Source organism: Echiichthys vipera, assembly GCF_963691815.1.
Source record: "Echiichthys vipera genome assembly, chromosome: 8".
In the NCBI taxonomy this organism is placed as follows: Eukaryota; Metazoa; Chordata; class Actinopteri; order Perciformes; family Trachinidae; genus Echiichthys; species Echiichthys vipera.
The window spans coordinates 33,314,107-33,335,313 of NC_139833.1; the positions used below are offsets into that span (position 1 = coordinate 33,314,107).

The window sequence follows — 21,207 nt, forward strand, 5'->3', positions numbered from 1 at the left end:
CTTTCACTACTATGAAGACTAACACCATCACACATGAAGACAGTTGAGCTCATTAAAGCCACAGGAGTCTCAACTTTACAGTTAGACCCAGTTTATGACATTCAACACTTTTGATGGACCCCAGTATGCAGAAATATTCAAATACACCATTTTTGAATATAAAAATAACACATTTGTACTGTCTGGATTGTCATAAAGTGGGTATGTCTGTAAAGGGGAGACTTGTGGATACGCATAGAACCTATTTTCTTTCAGATATCTGGAGGTCAAAGGACTCCTTTTAAAAGGGCTAACCAAGTTTTCCACTTGCCAAAATTAACCAAACTTAGCCCCTTATTGTCAGTAATGGGAATAACGGTGTTAAAAAATGACGCCGTGACTTTTCCAATAAAGAGTAATCCAATTGATCACTTTTCCCATCATTATAACACTGTTACCATTACTATAATTTTTTTATTAATTTTATTAGCTCATTGAAGCTGTTTTCATCAGAGCAACTAGATCTCTAAGCCAAGCGTCAAAGACTGTTCTTCCTTGGTGAGGGGGGAGGAGACAACCGCATAAATGATGATGACTGGCTGAGGTAGAGTAACATTTCATGGTAAGCCAATCAGATTTAGAGTTGGGCAGGTGTTGTTGACACAAAATCAAAAGCATGGATGGTTGCACACACAACGACAAAAGTGTCTCTTCTTCTCCATTGCTAGTGTATTTCTGTGGGCAGAGTTACAGCGCCACATCCAGGCCTGCCATGTGTGTTTTGGGTCGGTTTTAGTGGTGTGGACGCAGATATTTCTTGAGCCGAGGCCGTGTAGACAGAAAACTTTGTAAGAACGGGGGCTTGGAAACGGATCGTTTTCATAGGCTGTATTGCTGTGCATCATTATCCCTGCAGGAAGATGCGTTGCGTTCTAAAAATTGATTTTGAAAAACAAGTCATCGATCGGCCCTCAAGGAATGGATGCATTCCCCCGATCATGGAATTAACTTCTCGTGCCCATCCATAGTCCCGTCTCATGAGCTGAGGGTCTTGTCTCATGCAACTTTCTGCATTACATCCTGTCTTTAGTTGAAACAGCTGTCACTGTGATGCAATACACCACCAGTAGTGATTACAGAGTCAAATCCAAATCTGACACATTGTCAACATTTCACAAAGGTAAGATTTATTGCAGGTCTAATTTGATCACATAAGATTGCTTGGTATATGTAAATTGGAAACTGTACATTAGGACTGGTGGGGAACGATTTCCTGGCATTAATGTAACAGCCATTTTTCACAGAGCACTTTGTGACACAGGCAGCAAACTTTTTCTATTTTGCTCACTCTGGTATTTCTAATAATATTGTCATCATCAACTGCTGCTTGTAAACATAAATAACATTCTGGTCTGTGGGCTTCAAGAATCATCTCTAAAAGACTGCAGGAGTGGAGAGCAGAAGATTTGAACAAAATATTCCCCCCCCCCGGTTCCATACAACAAGCATGAAAATCACTCACCTTTCGACGAAATTCGCCGTTTTGAAACAAAAATAGGTGACCTACATGAATCGTGTAGATCCAATGAGAAAATATTTTTGTGGGGGTGGGGTGGTTTGAACGGGACATGGAGGAGATTATCAGTGAACTGCGAACGAACGATGGAATATTTTCTGGCCCTTTGAGTAGAAGCATAGACTGTATAAATGAAGCCTATGTGAAACAGTGATTCATGGCCCTGGTGGCCGAAGTTGACTGCTGTCGTCTGATCTTAGCATGCTGGTGGATGTGCTCTATGCGCGCCCTGTCAGTGCGTGGCCACAAAGCTCCCGCTACGCTCTTCTTAGTGGGTTTCTGAATCCTCTTGGCAACAGCTCGCTAAGCTCCTCTCTGTTTTTGTTCTCAATGGTTTCTGTCTGGTTAAATCTCTTTCTACTCTGAAAAAAAGAAAGGTTGACACAGAAAACCGGAAACTGTCACTGTGAAGCCTGTGTTTACTCTGCAGCCATATCGGTGTGTAAAGAGTATAAGTTGATAAGGCATTTTAATAAAAATCATGCTAACTTCAACACCACTTTCCCACTGAACTGTAAAAAATACTCTGCATTTACATTAACGTTAATTTTTGTCAGTCCAGTTTTTGATGAATTAACAAATGTTTCATATGTACTTGCAATCCTGGTAAAGTAATTAGTAACTGAAGTAATCAGATAAATGCAGTGAAGTAAAAAGTAGAATAATTCCACTGATTTTAAGTGGAGTAGAAGTTTAAAGTAGCATGTAAATTAAACACTCAAGTAAAGGACAGGAGCCTCAAACTTTACTTTAGTCCAATAATTGAGTGAAAACCTCTGGTTAACAGGTTTGTTCATTTAACAATGATTGTTTTTTGACAAGCTTGTTGCTTTGAGCCGCCTATCACTACTTGTTTCGATCAGCTGTTATGCTGTTTCACTCTGAGGCCTATTGCTACTATTTATATTGATAAAATAAAGGCAATATATGCACTCCCATGTCGCTGTAGTGTTTTACAATATCCATTAATGTAACACGCTTATATTTTCCGGCCCCTCATTTTGGATTATTTTCGTCAACGGGCCTCAATTCCAAATTAATTGAATAGCCCTGCTTTGATATACTGTATATATTCATACTTTTCCTCTCAAAATGCATCAAATTGATGCTTGTCGGGGGAGCATGCCCCCCCCCCCCCCCCCCCGACCTCTTTCACCCCTGACCTGTTTTCATTCCTGATACAATCTTCTTAAGATGATTAGGTCATCAGGATACAAAACCATTTGACAGGATTTGGTGTTCCAACAGTACATCAGGCTATTTTCACAATCTCTTGGTGTAATCATGACTACTTGTGAAGACAGCAGTGGAGATAGTTGAGGTTTGATTCTATGCCCAGACCCAAATTGGCACAGATTTTTTTCCCCTCGCCATATTCTTTTTGGTTTAATCTGGTGAGGTTTCAGCCTCCAGATGAAAAGCAAAGAACGAGGATTGGAGTCCTCATCACAGAGTGACCACCGTGTCATCTATCCCTTCTCTCAACATGAACTAAGAATTCCATTGAATGTTCTGCTCTGACTCATCAGTGATTTAGTGCATTTGGAAAATTTCACCTGTTGAATACACAACCAGAAATATTGCACTTCTTGTTTCTGCTTGGTCTTATGCTGTGATGTTTAGATGGCAGTGATAACCTCTCAATCATAATTCTTGTTTTAATGAAGCATTGCGGACCGACCAACCATGACTGCTGCTGCAAACACAGTGAATCCAGTGGTCAGAGTCAAGACGTCTAGCTAGTTCAAGTGTTTCCAGTCTGATTTGCCATTTCTCTGTCTACATTTCTCAACGTGTAATAAGACTGCAGCTTGTTCAACAGAATTAACTGTTTGTTCATTGTAGGGTTTTCAAGATACTAAGATTTCAAGAAACTCAAACTCAGTACCCAGTAAGGTACTCGATACCATTTTTGATAAGAACAAAATGAACATAAAAAACAACACCAACCAGCAACAATGACAACAGTATTGTTAAATTACCTGAGGTAGTGTAAGACCACTAAATATGTAGACATCTGATAAAAAAAGGTTAAAAAATGAACTTGCTGGGACTTCCAGTGTGGCTGAGATGGAGTAGACACGGGTCAAGCCTTACTCCCGCGACTTTTGATCATTTTTACGTTTCAGGAACCCGAAAGTCACAACAATAGTAATATTCTTCTCGTTTAACGGATACACCACCTATGCTGACACATTCGACCAGACAGACTGTAAGAGACCAGGGGGCGAAGGCTAGGCGAGATTAGAATGGCGTCCATTACTAACCTCTTGGAGCATCACAATGAAGCCCTCTCCGCCAAGATCAAAGCCCTCTCTGCCCTCTCTGCTGGCTAAAGTCAGCGACCTGGAGTCCCGGAGCCGGCGCAATGACAGAGTGATTGGATTACCAATATCTTTTGAAGGTCTGTGGCCCACAGCCTTCTTCGCAGAGCTGCTCATGGAGGTTTTCGGAGAAGGCTTCCTGGAATCCCCGCCGGAGTGAGACAGGGCTCACCGCACACTGGCTGAGAAACCGAGGCCTGCAGCAACTTCACGGGGGTGTGATGTTCCTGCAGGAAACACATCTCAAATCAGCTGGCACCCCACGTATTAAGAGGGCGTGGATGAGCCACTTATTCCACTCGAAATTAACAGTTTTCGAATTAGAAGGGGCAGCTATCATCATTCATAAAAGGGTCCTGTTTGAGCCAACAAATGTAATCCTAGATACTGACGGCCACTATGTCATAGTTTCGGGCACACTCCAGAACGCACCAGTGGTCTTAGTTTCGGTTTATGCGCCCACCTGGGGTGATGAACAGTTTTTTACAAGGCTATTACCCAAAATCCCAAATGCTGACAGTCATCGCATTATCATAGGCGACTTCAACCTGGTGCAGGATATGACTCTTGACAGATCTTCTCATACACAGGTTACGCTGTCCAAATCAGCACACACAGTAAAACCATATGCATCACAGTTGGGAATTTCTGATCCCTGGAGGTTTAAAAACCCCTGTAGGTACTTAAGGATTAATTTGATCAAAAGTGTGACTATCAAATGAAACATTTGAAAAAGAAAATGAATAAAGAAAAATTACTAAAAATTAATAACTTTAATTTATTAAAAACTTCACACAGTGAACCAATTAAATGTAGGGCCTTGACTCACTTTCAGATTAGGAGATTGAGTATTATCAATAAACTTGATTAACTTATTGTTAATCAAGTAAATATTAGCTATCACCAATAATTTTCAAAGATAATATTAAAAATTACTCTAGTTAAACCAGAGTTTCTCGGGGCACCACCGTCATAGACTAATATAAAAGTCTCATTAAATATATTAAACTACTAATTAAGGGTTGAACGCCGATAAATGTAATAGTTTAATCAGTTGAAGGATTTAAAAGTTCTTTTCTTAGTAGAGGCTGGCTCATTCATCTTTGTGTAATATTAAATAAACATACATATGGTAAACACAAACATTTATTAACAAATTAATAAATGCAACAAACAAACAATAAACTAACTAAAGCTAACAGCAAGTGTGCGTGTGTGTGTAAGACAAAGAGAGAGGCAGGAAGGGCGTGGGCTTGGACCCATGCAGAAAAGGTGTGAACAATAAGTTACACGAAAAGCCAGCAGGCTGAAGATCTCAGGAGTTCTTATTCAGGTTATACCAAAGTCACAGTTCTATGCTTAGCCGTTCATACAGTCTTATAACATGTAGTAATGCCCAGTTGGTGATTAGTTACCAGTCCATGAGATGGGAGATTTCTTGGTTGTTGCTCTTAGACAAAAGATTGCTCTTTGTTCTGCTCAGTTGAGTTGGTAACCGGTTGGTTAACCTGGCTGGTGAACCTACTCCATACGGGCCATGTTCAGGGCCTAGGAACAGCAGGAGAGGGTCGAGTTGAGTGTGGAGATTCGAAGTAAGAGTCAGAGGAAGAGATCCAAGAGAAAGTCCAAGAGAAAAGAGTGAGCAGAAAGTGTCCTACAGTTTTATAAACACTGATGATGATGTCATCACCAGAGGTCAGGTCAGCCAATGGACTGACAGTTTTGGGGTCCCTTGGAGAGTTCACACCTGGGTGTGACCTGTTGGGGGAGAGTTGCACGACAGGCCTTTGTCTGTGACCATGCCCTCAGGGACAAAGGCAGCCCTTTGTTTTGATCAGGCTGAGGCCTTCAAATTCAATCCTCATAATCAAACTGAAAGTTCAAATTCATCCAGAAATGAGCAATCATCTGTGGAATGCTGGTTGCACCTACAGCCCCATGGGAAAGCTTTCTTCCTTTGTACACCACACATTCTCTCGAAATTGATTTCTTCTTAATGGATAACAACCTCCTCGACTGTGTGAATGCATGTGAATATCACCCAATAGTCACTTCTGATCACGCTCCTACCACAGTTGACATTAGTTTTCCACAAGATACAATTCCACATTCACCAAGGAAGTTCAGTTCACACTTACTGTCGAAAAGTAAGGTTAAAGATTTTGTTTCGATTCAAATCTGCTCTTACATAGTTTATTGTCACCCCTGATGTCAGCAGTGGCACTTTGTGGGAAGCGCTTAAAGCTACTGTTCGAGGACAAGTGATATCCTATATTTCTCAAATGAAAAGGACTGAATGAGCTAGGCTGGTGGAAATTGCGGAAGAACTGCTAAAACTCGATGGAACTTACTCCATCTAAGGCGTACTCGATGCTATTAGCTCCCATCCTTGTGAGAATGTTCAGTGACTCCTTTACTGAAGGCAGACTGCCAGTGCCCTTGTATGAGGCATCTATTTCATTGCTACTGAAGAAAGACGGGGATCCTACATCATGTGGCAGCTTTAGACCGGTCTCACTTTTAAACATAGATTGTAAGATTCTTGCTAAGGTCCTCACGCTCCGCCTCTAAAGTGTGATGTCATCGCTAATTTCACAAGACCAGACAGGCTTCATATTAGGGAGACATCCATTCTTCAACATCAGAAGGCTGCTCAACATCATATTCTCACATGGATTGGACACTCCTGAGGTCGTAGTGGCGCTAGATGTGGAGAAAGCCTTCGACCGGGTAGAGTGGGGCTTCCTCTGTTTTGTTTTGGAGAAATTTTGCTTTGATTCTAATTTTATTTCTTGGGTTAAGCTTCTGTATGGAACCCCCTCTGCATCTTTAAACACTAATGGCGTCTGTTCAGCATGTTTCCCTCTCATGCGTGGGACCCGGCAGGGCTGTCCGCTCTCACCCTTGTTGTTTAACATAGCCATTGAGCCATTAGCCATCTGGCTTAGAACCCAGAATGAGTTTGAAGGCATCACTCGTTTTGGCCTGGTCCACAAACTCTTCTATTATGCCGATGACCTTCTCTTATTCACCCCACAACCTCCCTCCCCCCAGTTTTATCAATCCTGAATCAGTTTGGACACCTATCGGGGTATGAATTGAATATTCAGAAAAGTGAGTTGTTCTTGTCAACAACTTGGCGAGATCACTCCCACAATCCATATTCCCCTTTAAAACAGCTGACGAGGGGTTCAAGTATTTGGGGGTGTTTGTCACCAGCTCCTTCAGGGACCTTTTTCAAAAGAACTTCCAGCCGCTATTGGATAAATGCAAGTCAGACTTGTCTAGATGGGCGGGCCTCCCCCTGTCCCTTGCAGGCCAGGTTAATTTTATTAAGATGGTAATTTTACAAATGTTTCTGTACCTTTTTCAACACCTCCCAATTTGTCTTAACAAATCATTCTTCACTAACCTGGACCAATAACTTAATGCCTTTATCTGGCAAAATAAACCAGCCCGTATCAAAAAACATATTCTCCAACTCCCTAAACCTGAAGGGGGACTAGAACTCCCTTATTTCCACCACTACTTCTGGGCTTGTAACATTAATAAACTTTTATATTGGCTCTGCGGTGAAGTTGCAGACGTCTGTCGGCCATGGGCTCATACTGAGATAACATCTTCCTCCTACTTTTTGCACTCTACGATTTGCTCACAGCTCCCCATAACTGCCAACAAGGTCTCATCCAATCCGATTGCAGCAGTATGGCTTGCAAAGGGCTTCGGTCCCCATCCCAGTTTTGAATAATCATGCATTTCTCCCTTACTGCACCTACCCTGCATTCCGCATATGGTCGAATAAGGGCCTCAAAACGGTTAATGACCTGTATGAGGAATGGGTTTTTGCGTCCTTTGCATCTATTTCGACAAATACCTAACAACCACTTTTTTCGGTACCTTCAAATGAGACATTTTATTCTAAAGCAATTCCCACATTTTCCGAACCGTCGCCCTGAAGCTGAGATGGACCAATTCCTGTCTCTCAACGTACAACACAAACGACATCAGTCATTTATAGTAAGATTGCTCTTCTGAGCCCAGTCCCCACTGCATCACCTAAAAACACGTGGGAAAAGGATTTGAGGGTAGACATTACTGATGACCAGTGGAGGGACATTCTGAAACTGGTCCACTCATCTTCGATTTGTGCCAGGCATGGCCTATTACAGTGGAAGGTGCTTCAAAGAGCCCATTTCACCAACGCTAAATTGGCTAAGATATACCCTAGTCACAGTGATGCATGTAACCGCTATAAGCAGTCCCCAGCTGACCACGCACACATGTTCTAGACGTGCCCGAAGCTTGCTGAATTTTGGTCAGATATATTTCTAACCCTCAAATAGGCTTTTAACACAAATTTGGAAACAAATCCCCTGACTTCTCTTTTTGGGCTCCCTCCATCTAAAAATCTGCCCATTACTACACAATGTGTCGTGGCCTTTACCACCCTGCTCGCCAGACGTAACATTCTCATTAAATGCAAACATGTTTCTCCACTGACTCATAATAGTTTGATTCGTGAAATTTTACAATGTCTCCGGTTGGAGAGGGGATCTTTGGAGGCATTCCACAAAACCTTGGACCCGCTGCTGGCTTTTATGAGCAGTAGTATTACTGTTATTTCTGACGATGCTGAGGACACCTAGTGCCGGAAAGGAACGAGACAGCCCCCCCTTTATTTATTTATTTTTGTTGTCTTTCTCCTTCTTGAATTACGTTAATTATTTTTGCCATTAGTTTGTGTTTTTTTTTCCTCTTTCTCTTCCTTTTTTTAAAAATGTTTTTTACTTTAACTTACTAACTTTACTTTAACGTTATCTACTTATGTTACATGTTATTCGGTTACGTTTTGTTTTTATTTTGTTTTATTGTGACCGTGTCTGATGTGGGTTGTTGGGAGGGACAGCAGGATTCATGTTGGGGTTTTTCTGTTTTGGTCTATGATCTTCTTTTTTTTCTACATGTTTTTTTTTTTTTCAACTTATTTTTTATTTAAGTTTTCTTTCAACAATTACAGTGTCAAGTTTTACACACTCCATAAAGCAATAAATCACATATCAATGTCATTACTGTCCAGTAGTATTGGTGGTGTCCTCCTGCTGTGTTCTATAATCTGTCCATTTTTCCCATTTTTCCTGAAATTGTGTCTCTTGAAGTCGTAGTTTATGTGTAATTTTCTCCATTACATATATTTCTTCCACAGTGCTCACCCCACTGCTCCTCGGTCGGTGGTTCAGTTTTATACCATAACCTTGTAATGGCTTTTTTACTAGCAGATAGCAGAACTTTAACAAGATACTCATCTTCTTTTCATATTATGTCTTGTGTTAGATTTCCCAAATAGAGTATCTTACATGACTTTGGTATCCCGTATCCTATTATTTTTCTTAAACCCCGCCATATTTTATCCCAATATCCTATTATCCCTTGGCAAGACCAAAAATTTGCATATGGGCAACATTCATGTCTCCACATAGTCTCCAGCATGGTTGATCGTTACCTGTAGTTTCCTTCCTAATGTTTGGGGTTATAAAAAACCTGACCGTATTTTTCATATTGAATTCGCTCCAACTCCTGGAGCTGGTGGCCGTGCACTGCGTTTTACAAATAACAAACCATTCCTCCTCAGTAATTTGTTCCCTCAACTCTTTTTCCCATTTTTCTTTGATATAAAGAGAGGAGATCTTTCTGTAAGACAACAAACCTTTGTATAGGGTTGAGATTACTTTACATTTTTTCCCTTCATAGGCTTTCAAAAACACATTAATAACTTAATTGTCAGTGTCAGTTTTTATCTCCTTCTCATAATAATCCCTTATCTGTTGGTATCAAAATAGTTCATGCTCATCTAAACTAAATTTATCCAGTAGCTTTTCAAAACTCTGCAGCTTCCCCCACTCAACCATGGTGCAAAATGCTGTAATGCCTTTTTTTGTCCATTGTTTAAACCCTTTATCAATCACACCAGGTACAAACCTTGGGTCAGACGCAAACCAACTCAGAATCTTTACCTCTTTCTCCCATTTATATCTTTCAACAACCTTGTTCCACATTTTAACTGTAGTCTTGGTTATTGTATCCAATTGGTTACCTAACTCGTGCAATAGTCCTTTGTGGGCTATTAAGTTTCGTATTTCAATGTCCTTTTGCCCTAATTCTATACTTTTCCATCTTGCGACAAACTCATAATTACACCAATATATCAGAAGTCTTATTTGTGGGGCGTAAAAATATTCCCTAAGGCTTGTTAAAGCCAGGCCTCCTTTGCCCTTTGGGTGCTGCAGAGTTTTGTATCTGATCCTGGGTTTCTTTCCTCCCCATATAAATCTCGATATCCACCTATTCCATTCAATGAATTGTTTTTGTGGGATCATCACTGGCAGTGATTGTAACAGATATAGAAGCCTTGGTAAGGTATGTATCTTAACTATCTCTATCCTTGAGCCGAAATCAAAATTGGTCATTGACTATCTCTCCAAGTCCCTCATAATTTCTTGATTTATTTTTGTGTAATTCGCATCATAAAGCTTGTCTAGTCCTTTTGTGATATTTACCCCTAGATACTTTATTGACTTAGCATTCCACTTGAGCTTATATGTGTCCTTTAACACTTGAGATGGAGAATAGTTTATTGACAAAATCTGTGTTTTTGGGAAGCTTTCATTAGGTTGTTTTAGAAAGATTAATATATCATCCACGAATAGCCCTATCTTGTGCTCCTCCTGTCCTATTGTCACCCCTTTAATTTCTCCCTCCTGCCTAATCATCTGAGCTAATGGTTCGACAAACAGCGCAAAGAGACTTAGTGAGAGGCAACAGCCCTGCCTCGTTCCCCTTCCCAGGTTGAATCGCTTCATCAAACTACCATTTATTCTGATCCTTGCCATTGGTTCCTGATATATTGACTTAATACAGTTTACAGAAAGCTCATTAAATCCCAATTTTTCCAAGACCTTATACAGAAATGCCCAATTCACACTGTCAAACGCCTTTTTCCGCATCTATGCTTACCAAAATTACACTATCTCCCTCCTTTTGTACCTTCTCAATGACATGTAGAGTCCTTATTTAATGAAGCCAGTCTGATCTTCATCAATCAAATCCTGCATAAATGTCTCTAATCTCTTGGCTATAATGGAGGTGTAGAGTTTATAATCTATATTTAGTATTGATATTGCTCTGTAATTACAGCAATACTCTTTATCTTCCTTTGGAATAACAGTGATAATAGCTTCTTTCCACGAGGGAGAGATTCTTGAGACTATAGTTAAATGAGTTGCATAATAGTGGGGTTAACTCCTCTTTAAATGTTTTGTAAAAGGAGGTGCCCAATCCATTAGCTCCTGGGGATTTCCCTGATTTAGCCCGACTAATTGCCTTTTCAATCTCTTCTGCTGTTATTTTGGAGGTCAACATCGCATTCTGCTTTGTACCTATTGTTGGCAGATCTAACTGATCTAAAAACTTCCCTAAATCCTCTTCACCCACTGAGGTAGGCTGTGCATATAATGTACTGTAAGGGCGCACTCACACTGTCCTTCCGCACCGCGCCCCGGGCATTAGGGTACTTGTCCCCCCCTCCCTCTCCCCCTGCTGGCCAGCCCCGTTTGTACTCACACTGCCTGGGCCTCGCGCAAATGCTTCTTGCTGTCCAACGTCATCACGCCATAACACGTCACACGCATTGATTGACGTCATCGCGATGCGTCTCTTTGTTTACAAATCTTTCCATAGACCTCAGAGTTTTTGTGCGTCTTGTCGACTGTGTTTGAATATTTTTATCCGACCAAATCTGCAGTAAACACTCCACCTCCGCATCACACCAACGTGAACCTTTTGCCGCCATTGTTGTTGTTGTTAAATGTCCGTGCATGGTCCGTCCTTCTATTTTCTATGTCCGAACAGGCGCACATAAATTACGTCAGAACCGTCGTAGGCCTCGTGCTCGTACACGTGCGCACGCTCGCATATGTGCAAACGCGCTCTACAAAAGCCCACCTCTCTCAGGCGGGCCGTGGATGGTGCGGAAGGACAGTGTGAGTGCGCCCTAATATTCCACAAATATTTTCTCTAATTCTTCTGGTTCATATAGGCTTTTATTGGTTGTAGGATCTCTTATTTTATGTTTATTATTTAATGTTTGTTGTTTCTATCCGTCTCGCAGTATTTTTTTTGGCTTTAGAACCTCCCTCATAGTAAGTTTGTTTTATATACCAGCTTTCCTTTCCACCTCTTCCAACAGGATATCGTCTACTTTTTTCCTAACTTCTTTTATCCGATTAAGTATTGTCAAGTCTTTTGTCTGTTTATGATGGTGTTCCAATTCACTCAATTCTTCAATTTGTTTCTGATACGTTTCTAATCTGGCTAATGGCATAAGCTGTGTATGAAATCAGCCTCCCCCTTATTACAGCTTTAAGGGCATCCCACAAAATTCTTAGGTCTACTTCCCCATTATCGTTTTACTCCCTATATCTAATTATTTCCCCTTTTAATTCTTCAACTAATCCCTTGTTGTTCAGTATACCTTCGTTAAGTCTCCATACTGTATTTCTCCGAGTAGTGAGTATAATCCCGATCAACTGGGTGGAGTTCTCTCCATACATCTAACATATCCATTTCTGACAACACCGTCTTCATAAATCTATTAACTTGCTTTTTATTTCTCTTCAGACTTGTTGTGTCCAACCTGTAGTTTAATACCACATTGAAGTCCCTGCCGCATATCAATGTCCCTTCCGTTTCCAAATTTATGAGATCAAATATTTTCTGAAAGAAAGCTTTCCCGCTTTCCGGAGGGGCATACACATTGAATAGTGTCACCAGTTGATTTTCTAATTTCCCTTTAATCATGATATATCTTCCCTCCTTATCAGCAACTTCCTTGATCAATTCAAACTTTATGGTGTTAACAATCAATATTGCCACACCCCTCTTATGGTTTTGACCAAAAGAACTGGCAAATTAATTCCTGTATCCTAATTTTTTTAACGTTTCGTGCTCCTCTCGCGATAGGTGTGTCTCCTGTAAAAAAAGAATCTGCATCCTCTCTTTTCTAAACTTAGTTAAAGCTTTACCTCTTTTTTTTATTGTTCAGGCCATTGATATTTAGTGACACCACCTTGATATCATTATATTGCATTAAGCCTGTGAATGTTCTCATTCGTCCAGGTCATCGTTATCCTCAAAGCAATTTCAGTCAAAAACAACTGGACTGGCTGTTTGTCTAGGAAGACGTTTCACCTCTCAGATATTTTCCGAGCCAACCTTTCATGTCCTGCACCCTTTTTAGGGTTGCCGACCCAAATTCTTGTGCAATAAGCCTGTGAATGTTCTCATTCGTCCAGGTCATCGTTATCCTCAAAACAATTTCAGGCAAAAACAACTGGACTGGTTGTTTTGTCTAGGAAGACGTTTCACCTCTCATCTAAGAGGCTTCATCAGTTCATGTACGCATCTGACCAGGCTAGGACCGGAAGTCCCTGTCTGTACATGTGTTTTACCTTTTTCTGCGTTCTGGTCTGCAAAAATCAATTAAAAAAAAAATGAACTTCCTGAAAAGTGTATAGAATATTAAAACACAGAAGGTATTAGGGGTGGAACGGTGTACCGGAAAAATCCGTCCCGTTCAGTACGCATGTCACGGTTCAGTACACGTGTGTACCTTTCGGTTTATGAGGTGCAATGTAGCGTAAGCCTTCATGACCGCTGTACTCTCTCGTATCTGTCTCATCGCGTCAAGTCCCGGCGCGCTGGGAGGCTTGCTCCACGCTCTCCTTGTAGGCACACGGCCACAACGCTACGCACTCTCCCGCTACGCACGTTCCCGCTACGCACGTGTCCGCTACGCTCTTCTTCGTGGGTTTCTGAATCCTCTTGGTAACAGCTCGCTAAACTCCGCCTTGTTTGTTCGTTTCTGTCTGGTTAAATCCGTTGTTAAATCACCACATCAACGTCTCTTTCTACTCTGAAAAAAAGAAAAGTTGACACAGAAAACTGTCAGTTCACCAGAGAACGGACAGAGAAGTTTTTTTTTCTGTCTCTGTGAAGCCTGAGTTTACTCTGCAGCCATAGCTGCGTGTGAAGAGGAGAAGTTGATAAAAATCATACTACTCTGCATTTATGTTACGTTCATTTGTGTCAGTCCAGTTTTTGATGAATAAATAAAGTAACTAGTAACTGAAGTAATCGGATAAATGTAGTGCAGTAAAAAGTAGAATATTTCCACTGATTTGTAGTGGAGTAGAAGTATAAAGTAGCATGTAAATAAAATACTCAAGTAAAAGACAAGAACCTCAAACTTGTACTTTAGTCCAATAATTGAGTGAAACCCTCTGGTTCACAGGTTTGTTCATTCAACAAGGATTGTTTTTTGACAAGCTTGTTGCACTTTGAGGCCTATGACTACTATTTACATTGATCAAATAAAGACAATAGGGATGTCCGATAATATCGGCCCACCGATATTATCGGCCGATATTGAGTAAAAAATTTAATATCGGGAATTATCGGTATCGGGTTTTTACAACCGATGTTAGTTCTGTAGGCTTCAGCATTTCCGAGTGTACCTGAATGCAACACGGGCCGTTTACAGGCGCGTGCTTGATGACGTATAACAACAACAACACGCTTCACTCGTAGGTTGCTAACCGTGGCTAGCAAGCTTCAGCTCTCCCGGTGCATGAGATGTCCGTGGTTTGGAAGTATTTCCAAGTGTCATCTACTAACAGTGAATGTGCGCTTTGCAATGACTGCAAGGCGTTGGTTATGAGAGGAGGAAACAAGGCGTCTTCCTTTAATACATCAAATTTGATCATCCACCTCAAGAAGAATCATGCGGAGTGATACGCTACATCTGTGCAGCAAAGTGATGAAAAGAAGCAACAGCCGACACCGAGAAACAAACTTTTTCTATCTTTCAAGATGCCGGATTCACCAAACTTGTGGAGCCACGTTATGTCATGCCCAGTCGTAAGTATTTCTCAGACCAGTGTTTACCCGAACTGTACAGCATTGTTTACAGTCACGTCGAGAAGGTAATTTCTGGTGCTGTATCCATTAGATCCAATACAGGTTAGCATGTTGAGCTTAACTGCTAATTTATTGATTGTATTATTTGTCAAGTTACGGCTCTGTCGTTACTCAGTCTGGGAAAAGAGAACTATGTTTGTTTACTACTCTGGACTGAAGCTATGCATCTTCCTTGTTGTGATGTTGTCTGTAGTGTTGTTTGAGGCAAAATATTCTCTCTAAAAACACAAACAAATAAATGAATGGCACTTTTTTCAATAACTTATTTTGTACGGACTGTGTTTACATTTGAAAAGCCGTGTTGCATTTATGTATGCATCCAGTGGGGCATCACAATAACATTAGGCATAATGTGTTAATTCCATAATAGGTGATATGTGATGAATTTTGGTGTAAAAAGGCTGCATATATCGGTATTCGGTGATATCGGTATCGGAAATTAAGGGTTGGACAATATCGGAATATCGGATATCGGCAGAAAAGCCAATATCGAGCATCCCTAAAAGACAATATACTGTATGTACTCCTATGTCACTGCATTGTTTTACAATATCCATTAATGTGATGCTCATCTTTTTCTTGCCCTTCATTAATTGAATAACCCTGATGTAGCCTTTATTCAGTCAGTTCAGTGATTGCTGTTTGTGCGTATTTTGGTGATAGAAAACCTATTTTCTTCATTTTTTTCTAAGATTTGATACTGTAAAAGTGTTTATATTCTTACCTAGAAGGCAAACAATTGTTTACCTTTTTGCCAAATAAATATATAAATGCGTAAATGCAGCAATGTCTCTCCTACTGTTTCAAAATCTCACTTCACTTTCATTTAAGATTGTTACAGTAATCCCTAAGCAAGCTGCCTTATTATTTCAGAACCGAACAGTGGATTTTGTGAACCGGTCCACTTCTAGAAGGTATCATAATGCAGTCCACACTCTTCACACAGGTGTATGAACATTTAGGTGGCCTTACTGCCACTTCCAGTCTGGGACTCTAACAGAAAAATAATACTTCAGATACATATACTTGTGTTAACCTGTTAAACTGACGTCTCTTAACATTAGACAGATGTTAGATGCTTAGATCCGCCGTTAACAGTTGCGTTGTTATTATCAATAGCTGCTAGCCGCTAACGTTAGCTTAATGATCACTTAACAGACAAAACGTTAAGTGTTTAATGCCTCAATGTTGTTGCAACTGAGCTTTACTCATCTGCCGGTCGTGACGGTGTTTCACCAAGTTTGATGTGCTACTCTACTTCGTCGCAACCACTTTGTAGCATTGTTTACATATTGGCTCGTCCTGTCCTTAGCCTTTCCCTGGTCGCTAGCCTCGTATGCAAAATTCTTCCAAATGGCACTTTTGCTTTTTTCCTTTTCTACCAAAACTGTTCGTGAAGGCCCTCCAGCAGCAGAACTTGCCATGTTTATCCAGCTCAGTGTTGTTAGGGTGGATAAGCGTTCGCTGTCGTGTGCTCACCTGCTAGAGAGAGACGAGCTGTGTGTGTCTGTGTGCTTCCAGCACTGCTGGGTCATGTTGCTTGTAAACTGGAGGAGGCAATGATGTCACTGTTTGTATCCATACTTTTGCCACCTAGTATCGTATTCGATTACTTATTTTTAGTATGGATATTTATGATAACCCTAGTTCATTGGCAATTTTCAACCAGCAGAGCTTGTTTAGACACTTTTGTTATTGAAACTTTCTTTCAGTGTCTCTGACCCCTATGGGCTTGTTGTGGTGCTGATTACCAAGTGTGTAACTCTGAGGCTTAATCCTCTTAAGCCCATTTCAGACCAAAGATTTGCAACGAGTCAAGTTGAAACTTGCAACTACTTGCACAGTGCAGGTCTGCAACGTTCTGAAACCTGCCCGTTCAGACCAAGGAGACGGTTTCCCCTGCTGCTCAGCCAAAAGTTTGGCCAGAAAAAAAACCTCCCTCATATAATATACTGTACAGCATATACTGTGTATGTATAACCAATGGAGATCAAAATTGGAAAACAATTTAGAAATTCTCGATTTATTCTGAAATATTGTTATTTTTTATTGGTCAGAATTTGATAGAATATCAACTGTGGCTATACCACTGCTGTACTAGCATGTTTTTAAAAAATAACCAAGGCACTCTAATATGCTGTGAAGGTATTTCATGTTGCTGAAGAAGGTTCACATAAACATTTGCATTCACCCTGACATGTAGCTGAACAAGAGGCCCAACTCCTGCTGCAGAAAACTTCCCCCAAACCATGACACTTCCTCCTCCAAACTGAACTGACTTCTTTACACAATTTGAGTTCAGTCTTTCCCCATCCTATGTCCAACATAATATTTCAGACACAAATAAACTGAACGTCCTCTCATCACTGAAGTCCCTCTGGACCAGTTCTCCTCTGACATGTCCACTTTATAATAATCCAGAGAGTTTTGGTGAAAAACATGCAGTTTTTCACATGCAGTACGTACAAATGTTTTATTTTGTGTTATAATTGTATTCAAGTGTCATGATGTTAGTCTCCATAGTAGCCATTTCATTGTAGTGAGAGCATTTTTGAAACTTGAGTTCACTCTATAAAATGACCTCTAAGATAATCACATCCAGGATCCGATTGTCAGTGCTAAATGACTCAAGGTACAGCGAGAAGAGTAAAGGGGAGTGCGTAGGTCCATCATTTTGACTTTTATTAGGACTCAACAGATGCAACAATGCATGTGATGAAGTAAGTCGTGACAGTATGCAATCCCAGGAGCAATTGTGGTTCTCTGCCATAAAACGAAAGCAAGATGAAGCAACTGTGTAAGGTTGAAACAGGAAGTCCATGACATTTCCACCATAATCTGATGCAGAAAAGGCACAAATTGGTGCTTACAAATTCACCAGAAGGCAGATAAAGAAGTGTGTGATGCTTGGGGGAGGAACACAATAAACAAAGCCATGCCGTAGTAAGACATCCATTCCCTTTTTCACGAGTGTAGGTTTCCTTGTTTATATAACAGGCCATACTCCTATTTTCACTTTGCATTAAATTAATTTACATTATGGCGTTGGTCCACTGTGTTTAAGTAAAAGAAAAATCCTTTCAAATAAACCACTGCTGACAGATATACATTGGAGTGTTTAATAAGTATTTAGTGATAGCAGTTGAAGTCATCTGTTTCTACCTAAAGATATAATCTGTAGGATTCTCATCTAGTTAATTGCCTTTTAAGTTCCTACCTATCACAGAGTGAGTTAAAACAATGGTGATTGATCATGTGACCTACGAATAAAAGGTCTTATTGCCTTTTTGCTGATTATTCCAATAGTTGTATGTCTGTGGAGACATTGCCTCTCTAGATGGAAATTCACCACCCTGTTAGTGACACTAACTCAGGAGTTTTAGAGGTCCGTTTCAATGGTTAAGTGATTAAGATGTGTGCTTTGACTGTAAATAAGGTAAAAATGAATTGTGGACCCCCCCCTACAGAAGTCCAGGCTAAGCCCATAATGTCCTCAAATCTTAGAAAACCCTTGGTGTTAGGATGAGTTCATGGGAGTTATTGACAGTAAGAACATCACCAGACATATCCTTTAAGATGGACTTCTCTTCTACAGGGTGCTAGTTTACAGTTGGATTCATATTGTTTTAGGTCTAAGGAAGAGTGGATGAATAGTCACATGAATGTAAGTAAGTTGTGAACTGGTCTTAACTGTTTGTTTGTCCCTCCAGCCTACAGCACCTTCTACATCATCGGCCTGGTCTTGTCCATGCAGATCCCCTTTGTGGGCTTTCAGCCAATCAGGACTAGTGAACATATGGCTGCTGCAGGTCAGTAACCAATAACCTGTGGTCTGGTTGGAAAGTTCTTATAATGTGTGTTGTGCAGGCCTATGGAGTGAGTTTTCATTTATAAAAATCATTGCAAAAGCGTGTGGAAGCACAAAGAAGGTTTTTCCTCGTAAAACAACATAATCTTACCTACTTGATTTAACTCTGACTGCTGAAGCCTCATTTTAGTTTCAGATGAACTTTTTTTATCATTAAATTGAAGCGTGAGGTATCTAGAGATTCCCCACACTAACATGATACATGCATGTTATTGTTATAGACAGATTTTTTAAAAGTCTTTATTTTTAAAGTATCAATGAAGCTTTTTTTTTTATTTCCACTGCTACAAAATGAGATCCATAAATTAAATCTGTGTTTGAACCTTCAAGACCAGTTTGTCACCATTGACCTGAGACAGTTGTTTATACCAGCCCCATCAGGCAGTGCCACTGTGGCTGTGGAGGACAGTGAGAGTACAGTGTGCAGTGAGCTTTAAATCTTTTACACCTGCACGGTACTGAAACGCGCAAGTGAAGTGGATGTGATGTACTTCTTGTTAAATGCTCATTTCTTTAACAAAAGCACTGGTTCAATTTTAAATGACATGTAAAGCATGCTGACAAAGGTTTTATATAATTGATTTACAGTGCATTAGAAACTAAGTTTGAGACACTAACAGAAAATCATACAAAAGTAAACAATAAATACAATCATTTATTGACAAGACAATAAAAATAATCTAAACTGAACCCTTCATCTTGGTTTTAAAATCCAAACTTGTTTGTTCTTGTCACTGTTTTGGCCCATGTAAAACAAAGATTTAATACCTCTGCAGGAGTGTTTGTGCTGCTGCAGGTCTATGCCTTCCTGCAGTACCTGAAGGACAGACTGACCAGGCAGGAGTTCCAGACTCTGTTTTTCCTTGGAGTGTCCCTGGCTGCAGGAGTGGTTTTTCTCTCTGTCATCTATCTGACGTACACAGGTTAGTGCACACACAGGACGGTGCACTTAGTTCAAAGTAACTAATTTAAACTTTCAATTAAGCGAGCACATTTTGGTTTATTCTTTTGTGGCAAGATGACCTACCACCTTAAACATTTAAGTAACGTTAGACGAACATGACCTACCACCTTAAAACATGTAAGTACGTTAGACGAACATGACCTACCACCTTAAACATGTAGGTAACGTTAGATGAACATGACCTACCACCTTAAACATTTAAGTAACGTTAGATGGACATGACCTACCACCTTAAAACATGTAAGTAACGTTAGACGAACATGACCTACCACCTTAAACATGTAGGTTAACCTTAGACGAACATTACCTACCACCTTAAAACATGTAAGTAACGTTAGACAAACATGACCTACCACCTTAAAACATGTAAGTAACGTTAGACGAACATGACCTACCACCTTAAAACATGTAATTAACGTTAGACGAACATGACCTACAACCTTAAAATATGTAAGTAACATTAGACAAACATGACCTACCACCTTAAAACATGTAAGTAACGTTAGACGAACATGACCTACCACCTTAAACATGTAAGTAACGTTAGGTTTCTCTCTGCTCCAACACACCGGAGTCAAATGCTCTGCTCGTTATCAAGCAGCTAAAGTGACAGAATTGATTGAATGCTGATTACTGACAAGGAGAGATTTGTGCCACATAGAAAATAAGACTCAGGTGTGTTAAAGCAGGGAGAAACCTATAACATGTAGCAGGATTGGACACCCCCGTAGCAGACTAACACTTAAGAAATCTGTCCAGACAAAGGATGTGATAGCATTTGTGGCAACAACACTCTCTTGGCTAAAAATTCAAAAGTTGTATTGAAAAACCTATTTTCCTGTGAACGAAAGGAGTCTTTACTGAAGATGCTGACTATAATGTTTACATCAGCCTGATACAATATAAAGTTCAAGCAAAAATACAAAGGACCAATCAGAGATCTATTGGAAATGTCAAATTAGATTCGTTCTGTCTGATTTCTGAGCAACTGTTAAGTCATTGGGTCAGTGTCTCCATCAATCAATTTCACTTGTCACAGCCCTGGTTTCCATGGGGACAGATAAATCTGAAACAAAAATGTGTAGAAATGCTTAAATGCTGAAGCTACACTGAAAAAAAGCTTAATGTTTGCAAAAGTATAAAAAGTTTAATATTTGAAAAGAATATAAAAAGCTGAATATGTAAAAAGATATGAAACTGCTGAATATTTGAAAATAATATTAAAACTTAATAGCTGCAAAGCATTTAGAGAATGAATAATACCCATAATATATATATTTTTTATTTTTATACTTGAAGCATTGTCTAAAAGCTGACACTAATCTGCATTGCTAGTGTGTTTGGAGAAGCAGTTGATGAAGAATGGATACGTTGGAAATGTTGAAAAGGGTCTAATTAGTATGAATGGGATTCAAAAGAGGAATAATAGCACTAATGTAGGAAATGTGTGTAATGTGTAGATAAG

At 40.1% G+C, this 21,207-nt stretch overlaps 1 protein-coding gene across 1 annotated transcript in view; it reads left to right on the top strand.

Annotated features, from left to right (window-relative positions):
- The window catches only part of LOC310950731 (dolichyl-diphosphooligosaccharide--protein glycosyltransferase subunit STT3B-like), an 81,173-nt gene that overhangs the window by 25,623 nt on the left and 34,343 nt on the right, over window positions 1-21,207 (top strand). The window contains exons 6-7 of the mRNA XM_083918690.1: window positions 18,621-18,719; window positions 19,555-19,701. Of these exons, the coding sequence (XP_083774816.1) occupies window positions 18,621-18,719; window positions 19,555-19,701 (246 nt within the window). The remainder of the gene's footprint in view (window positions 1-18,620; window positions 18,720-19,554; window positions 19,702-21,207) is intronic.